The following is a 7,521-nucleotide window of genomic DNA, read 5'->3' as shown; positions in this document are numbered from 1 at the left end:
ATACTCTCTTGTTTTAAGCTCTTGCTCTAACTCTACTAACAGCAGTTGTCTTGAGAATTCAGTCACATGATTCTGAATTCAATGCTTCTTGACCACTCTACATCAGACCCTAACAGAAATCAAGAGATAATTGTCTAGTTTATATATGACATAGCTTGAAAGTCTATCCTCTAGTGCCAAATTGTTTAGACAGTGACAAAGGTGCAGGTGGTGAGCTACAAAATCATGTGATGATTACATTAACTTGCATTATGTGGATCAAACTCACATGATCCTCACTGTCCACCATACATAGTCATGAAAAATGTAATTGTAAATTTTCTGATTGACAAATTGAAAATCTAAAATTTTTTATTTGCAATGTGGCTGCTATGAGCTGCTGTAATACTGGTGAGTTAATCCCTTGCCTCAGTAAACTCAGGTTCCACTTGATCAAATTAACAATCCAGTTATGTCAGCTCATTATTAACTAGTTAACTTTTTCTGAGATAAGTAGGCTGTGCTGTGTCTCTGGGGCTTTTGAGTATCATTTTAATGCTGAAATCAAAGCTTCAAATATCCAAAGGATGAGTTCTACTATAAAAAAGAACCAACAAGGCACTCTCCCCTGTGCTACTCTCCCCTCCTGTCCTTCGTCCGATTGTGTTCCGCATTTTTCACTAAAAAACACTCTCTGAGTGTGACCTCCGGGTCACTTTGAGTTGCTTGCCAGATTTCGTGGGTAGCAACTGTGGTCGCGGATGGCGCGAAGACGGCCTAGCGGAGATTTTGCTTGATGAAGTTGCGAGAACATGGAAGAATGCCGGTGGTGGAGCCATAGTTGAGGAAGCGACGCAACCATCATTGAGAAAGATACTGGACTCTTTGGAAAGCCGTGTTAGCGATGGCCAGCTTCATTTGCTGCCTGGCAAGGCACACTCCAACACGTCAAGTAAGAACGACGATCTCCTTGTTACCGACACTTCCTCTGCCTTGTATGATAAAATGGATGACCCCAATTCACGTGCCAGTACCCTCGCCAGTGATAATTTGTTGTTGAGCGATCCTGGGAAGTGGTTTCGGGTCATCAATGCTTTTGAACAACCTAGAGTGATATATGACAGCGACAGACGCCATTTCGTTATGTCGCCATTCTCATCTTCCCTTTTACCGTCCTCATGCGACAGAATTGAGACTTTCCGAGATCGATATAACCGTGTATATCAGCGTGTATTACGAAATAACGCATTTCGAAAGCCATCGAATATCTCTCCCGCCTTTCGGCCAACTCAGTCCTCGCTCTCTCCCGACGGGGTTTACAACATTACTTTCGTGTCGAGTCTTCAAGGACGAAATAGCACATCGCATTTACTTCTTGGGCTAATCCACCTGTCCCCTTCGGGGGGTCTATACCTATCTGATCTTACTGGTACCATTGCTTTGAGTATCCAGCATGCAAAAGGTGTACCTGCAGGCGAAACATGGTTCGCACCAGGCATGATCCTGCTTGTTGACGGGATCTATGAGGAGCAAACAAATGCCGGCACTCAAACTAGCGCAACTTGTGGATATGAGGGCAACGTTGGGGGAAAATTTGTGGTTTTATCAGTTGCTGGTCCGCCCTGTGAGAGGAGGGAAGTATCACTTGGAATCTCGACTTCTGGCTACGCCTCTATTTCTCATGAAGGGTTCGGTTGGATGGATTTCATTGGGGTCGGGAGCGAACGCACGGAAGGAAATCGCCTGAGGCGGTTAAAACAAAAATACTCTGTGACTGAAACTCGGACAAAACTGGTGATTATGAGTGAGATCAACTTGGACAGCCAAAGAAATCTGGAAGGCCTTAGGAACGTACTCAAAGCCTATGATGCGCTCCCCCTGGCGCGGATACCTCTAGCATTTCTACTAATTGGCAATTTTGCACAACGACCTGTCATGGGCGGGAATGAGTTTGCAGATAGTATTGATTACAAAGAGCATTTTGATCAGCTCGCCCTGGTTCTCTCTGATTGTATGCGCCTGTTGCAGAACTCCATGTTCATTTTTGTGCCAGGAGACAACGATCCATGGACTTCTTGCTTCTGTGTTGGAGCAGCGCCACCCATCCCACGAGGACCTATTCCGGACCTTTTTACTTCCCGAGTGCGCCATGCATTCAACATAGCTAACGAGGAGGGTCAAAATTTCCTATCTAAAAAACTAAAAGGGAGCGCCATTTGGACAACTAATCCTGCACGTCTTAGTATTTTTGGCCCAGTGGAAGAGTTGGTTGTTTTTCGAGATGATATTTCCGAACGGCTAAGGCGTATGTCTCTTGACTTAGAAGGGGAAACTTATGAGGTACCAACGACCACCACCGGTATCAATTATCTCGGTGATCAGGATGCATGTTCAAATACTATGGATTGCACCAAAATTTCCCTCACGGGGTCAGATCAATACCCATCGACAGAAAGTGATGACATACAGGGCAACGCTAAAATTAACATAAGTGTCTCGCACAAGCTCGTCAAGTCATTACTTGATCAGGGACATCTCTCACCCTTTCCAACAACTGTTAGGCCGGTAATGTGGGATTACGCCACGGCGCTTCACCTATACCCGCTCCCAACCACTTTAATTCTAGCCGATCCAGCAGTTGGCCCTTTTACCCTCACATATGAGGGCTGTCATGTTATCAATCCTGGGAGACTTGTGGCCGATGCATCCCCTAACCGCGCTTCTTGGGTTGAATATGACTTTATCACACACAAAAGCTGTATACATGAAAGCCAGTTCTAGAAGACTCCAAGAATTCTATACATATAATTGGGTAACTGTGTCATTCAACGCGGGAAATTTGAGAAAACTTTTATAGAAAGTTTCACTTTTGGTCCAGTAGTATGTACTGTGATTATGTACTTCATACTCCATACTAATAGATGAGAAACATCTCTATTGAAATGAAGGGCATGGAGTACTCCATATGTAGCAGGTATCTTTCCTAGCCAATGAAATGATAAATAGTTTAACTGACTTGCTAACTAATTACCAAGTTATGTGATCCTCGGCTCACTTAACTACTAGTGAGTCTGTTAAGTAGTTAGTTAAGTATTAGCTAAAGTTGGTTGGCTCTCGGTACTCCATACTTGCTCTACTGGATTCTTGGTGAACCTTCTTTAACTTCCTTGATGGATGGCTCTTCAACATTCTTCATTCATCCCCAGAGGATAAAATTATCTCTTTACTCAAAACATACAACTGGCATAACACTTCTACTACACTCTAAATAAAAATGGTATGCCTGCATGTCGACTCGGCAGAGCTACAGCCTCCTAACTCTACCCAATCTGTATACCGAGAGGATTGTACTCAATGTTTTGACTCGATTGTATGCAGCTTCCAACGCAATAATGACATCCTACATCTTTACTGACTATCATTTAAGGATGAACCATCTGGGCTGAATGTTTGCCTCAGCTGTTTTAACGGCGGCTGCACTGGAGATAGAAACCATGCTTCCCTCCATCATTCTCGTTGGGGACACACACTGGCATTGAACATTAAAAGAAGACGAAAGCCCATACAGGTCTGCTCTGTAACTGACACTTGATGGTTTTTGGATATACATGGTGGCGAAGCTTGTACAACTAACCTCGTCCTGCAGCGCGACGAACCCCCGCCTAAAATGTCAAAGTTGGCCATCACACCAGTGACTGAAGAAGATCGTTATCACACTACCACGAAAGTAGTATGCTATGAATGCCAGATTGATGATATTGATATCTCCTCTTCCTCAAGACTCGAAAAGGTGGTTGATGGAGTGATGAATGCGCTCACTTTCTCTCGCAAGGAAGAAGTCAAGGCATGGGAGCTCGAGCTCACTTCCTGCGAGCATACCTTATGCCTCACCCAAGAGGGTAGTGATTTGGAACGAGTTGCACGTACGTATATTATTTTTTCGACAATGGCAAGGCATTCTGACGACTTCGTAGAACTGTCCCACTGCTCTCAATGCACTATGCAAGAAAATCTCTGGCTTTGCTTACAATGCGGAAATATTGGCTGTGGCCGTAATCAGTTTGGAGGCATGGGAGGTAATTCTCATGCGCTCACGCACGCCCAGGACATGAATCATTCTGTCTCGGTGAAATTGAACTCTATCACCCCGGAGGGGTCCGCGGATATATTTTGCTATGTTTGCAACGAAGAAAGAGTCGATCCGAATATTACTGATCATTTGGCACATTGGGGAATTATCATTGCAGACCAAAAGAAAACCGAAAAGAGCCTAACTGAAATGCAAATCGAGCACAACCTAAGCTGGGAGTTCACCATGACCTCGAATGATGGAATGGATCTGAAACCGATTTTTGGACCGGGACTCACAGGCTTGCGCAATCTCGGCAACAGTTGCTACCTGGCTAGTGCCCTTCAATGCTTGTTTTCCCTTCCTGAATTTGGATGTCGATATTTTAAGCCAACAGAACAACCGCCTGCCGTACCTCTACCAGCCGAAGATCTTGAAACACAATTAAGAAAACTTGCAGATGGGCTGATGTCAGGACGTTATTCCGTCCCAGACTCGGATGCGGTAGCACACACGAGTTCTAAGGATCTACCGTATCAAACGGGATTATCTCCAGGGATGCTAAAACATTTAATTGGTCGCGGCCATGATGAATTCTCGACAATGCGGCAGCAAGATGCCTTTGAACTCCTCTTGCATCTTTTCAAACTTATTAACCTCAGTAAACACTCTGATCTTCTAAATCCAGTGACCTCGTTCCGTTTTGCATTGGAGCAGCGGTTGCAGTGTTTATCATGTGGGAAGGTGCGGTATAAAGTTGATGAACAAGATAATATTTCAATTTCAGTTCCAGTCCGTCGTTTAAGCGAAAAAGATAACGTTGGCTCCCAAACAAGCGAAACAAAACCAACCCAGTCGAACTTTCAGCGTGTTACCATCAGGGAGTGCCTTGATATTTTTACGGCTGAAGAAGTCGTTGAGTTGACATGCTCTGGGTGCGGAAGCAAGGACGGCTTTCGAAAGCGATCACTCTTTAAAACCGTCCCCCAGAATTTGTTAGTCAACGCGAGACGATTTGAACTGGTTAATTGGGTGCCTACCAAACTTGATATCCCCGTTGAAGTGAGTGACGAGCCTTTAGATTTCGGCCAGTATCTATCGTCGGGCCCTCAGGAAGGCGAGATTCTTTTAGAGGATGCTCCTTCTCCCAAGAAGATTGACTTTCAACCGAACGCGGAAGCAGTTAACATGTTACATAGCATGGGATTCCCTGAAGTTCGTATTAAGAAGGCGCTCTACGCCACAGGGAATGTAGACGTGGACGCTGCATTGAATTGGCTATTCGCACATATGGATGACCCGGATATCGATGCACCGGGCATCTTTGCAGAACCAGAAAATGAAGACAAACAAGACTCAAAAGCGGACGAAGCAAAGGTTGATCAGTTGTTTGACATGGGCATCGATCGTTCAAAAGCACGAAAGGCACTTTTAGAAACGTCGGGAGATATTAACAGGGCCTTAGATTGGGCTTTAAACCATCAAGATGACCCTGAGCTTGAGGAAATTGAGCTAGATGGTAAACCCACCCCGGAGCTTCCTGGGTCCACTGATACACCTGCTCTTTATCGGCTACATTCCTTAATTTGCCACAAAGGGGCCTCGGTTCACACTGGGTGAGTAGGCCTCCTACAAAATGAGGTCTCGAATCTAACGTTTCTAGGCATTATGTTGCATTTGTGCACAAACAGCTTCCGAATCAAACACATCATAGCTGGGTTCTTTTCAATGATGAAAAGGTCGTTCAGGGTGGTGACATTGAAGAGATGAAACAATTTGCATACATCTATTTTCTAAGAAAATTATAGATACGGAGTACTTTCGAAGTATAGAGTATTGTTGCAGCAAATTGCCTCAACCACTCTTTCTGCTACTTCCAAGAAAGATAATGTCTGGCGAGCGCGTTGGCCTTGGTGGAACACTCGGGCGTGGAGATGACAAGGAGTCCAGTAGCTTTCTAGGAAGTCAAGTGCGGTAGAGAGAGTGAAGTTTACCATTGCGACCTCTACTCCTAGATATGTGGCGTTAGTAAACAAGCGAATATTAAATTGGTACCTTCATTCAGTCGATTGAGATTACATCTACATCAGTAGTCCTTTCTTGCTGAGCACTTTGAACATTTGTATCTGGGCTACCATTCGCGCCGTTGATGGCAGGTTTAGAGGCAAGAGAAAAACGGTCATCTTGCCCGCTTTGATTTTCAGTCTTGAGGGAGTGCCCCTCGAGTCCATGACTAACGTTTGGGATCGACTCGGTCAGCCTATCGTTTGGATTCCGAGGTGTCATTTGTGCGATGTAAGACGTGACCAAGTTATGGAGACCAAAGACGAGACGATCAACACTTGTTGAGGAAGCAATGCCACCATGGTTGATTCCCCTCCACCCGTCACCTTGAACACTGTAAATTTCATTTCTTAAACGGAGCTCTAGAGAAGGGTGATTGGACCTGTCAGATCCTCGAGTCGAATTTTGTAGGACCCAGACTACATGACTTTTCCGCTGGCTGGCGCTGAGATTAAAGCGATGGCGGATGAATGGGTATCGAATTTGATACATCTTTGCGCTGCGTGCTGTAAATTGGGTTTCGAACCATCGTGCATTCCTAGAATATGCGTCGCCGCATATTTGTTCTAAAGCGCATAGCAAGGGAAGTGTCGCATTAAGGAGCTCGAGAACCAACTTCAGACCATCTCTGTGGAAGGTGAGAATTTCGGAGAGCGATTCCCTAATGCGCCGATGAGGGTTTTGGTGATTGAAGCCAATGTCGATACGAGGGTGTGTGATTGAACTAGGATCTGAGACTGGAATAACACACGACTCCGACCTGGTTTGGGAACTTTTCTCCTCATAAGAATATCTGATGCTCCCTCGAAATTCTTTTCGTGATGGATAGGCGAAAGAAATTCGCAAGGGTGACAGAAGGAAGATTTTGAATCCTTTAGATTTCAATAGCTCAACGGCAAAAACCATGTTATCAATCTGGTGTAACCTGTCAAGCAACCTGGTGATTATGGGCAAGCCAATAGGGGTAGAGAACACCATGGTAAAGCCACTTCCGTTGGTCTGAAAGGAAAAGCCCTTGTTTGGCCTTGCAAATAGTGCGCCAAAATCGTCAACAGTGGTGGTGAATCGACCATGAACCACTGTCATAGCGTGACCAGACTGCTGGTCAATTCCTCTGTACGATATCCGAAGTCTTTCATCTAAAAACGACCGTTTATGCTTTTCGGTTGGAAACGTTGTGGAGAGGTGGATGTAAATATTAGGAACACGAAGATAAGGTTGCAACACTAGACCTTTGGTAGATGGGAAAAAGCGAATTGTAGTAAATTCACTCAAGAACTCGAGATTGGACCGGACCACAATCATCCCGGATAGGGCATTGGCAAAGCTAGAAAATGGCGTATTGTATAGACGTCCTGCCCAACCGGTTATAGATTGAGCTTCCTGCACCTCCAAGTTTGTCCAAGAAG

At 44.9% G+C, this 7,521-nt stretch overlaps 3 protein-coding genes across 3 annotated transcripts in view; 2 read left to right on the top strand and 1 right to left on the bottom strand.

Moving 5' to 3' along the window:
- Window positions 1-371: 371 nt before the first annotated feature.
- On the top strand, window positions 372-2,760 carry UREG_05675 (uncharacterized protein; the record flags this gene model as incomplete). The annotated part of the gene is made up of 2 exons (XM_002584940.1): window positions 372-390; window positions 713-2,760. The coding sequence occupies 2 exons, from the start codon at window positions 372-374 to the stop codon at window positions 2,758-2,760; spliced, it is 2,067 nt and encodes a 688-aa protein (XP_002584986.1).
- Window positions 2,761-3,646: 886 nt separating this feature from the next.
- Window positions 3,647-5,856, top strand: UREG_05674 (uncharacterized protein; the record flags this gene model as incomplete). The annotated part of the gene is made up of 3 exons (XM_002584939.1): window positions 3,647-3,902; window positions 3,954-5,664; window positions 5,712-5,856. 3 exons carry the CDS (start codon window positions 3,647-3,649, stop codon window positions 5,854-5,856), a joined length of 2,112 nt encoding a protein of 703 aa, XP_002584985.1.
- Window positions 5,857-6,109: 253 nt separating this feature from the next.
- UREG_05673 (uncharacterized protein) overlaps window positions 6,110-7,521 on the bottom strand; it is a gene marked incomplete at both ends in the record, with an annotated part of 3,350 nt that continues 1,938 nt past the window's right edge. The window contains one exon of the mRNA XM_002584938.1: window positions 6,110-7,467. Coding sequence (XP_002584984.1) covers window positions 6,110-7,467 — 1,358 coding nt within the window. The remainder of the gene's footprint in view (window positions 7,468-7,521) is intronic.

This window comes from Uncinocarpus reesii, genomic scaffold (genome assembly GCF_000003515.1).
Source record: "Uncinocarpus reesii 1704 scaffold_3 genomic scaffold, whole genome shotgun sequence".
In the NCBI taxonomy this organism is placed as follows: Eukaryota; Fungi; Ascomycota; class Eurotiomycetes; order Onygenales; family Onygenaceae; genus Uncinocarpus; species Uncinocarpus reesii.
This window is presented reverse-complemented; position numbering and strand designations above follow the sequence as displayed.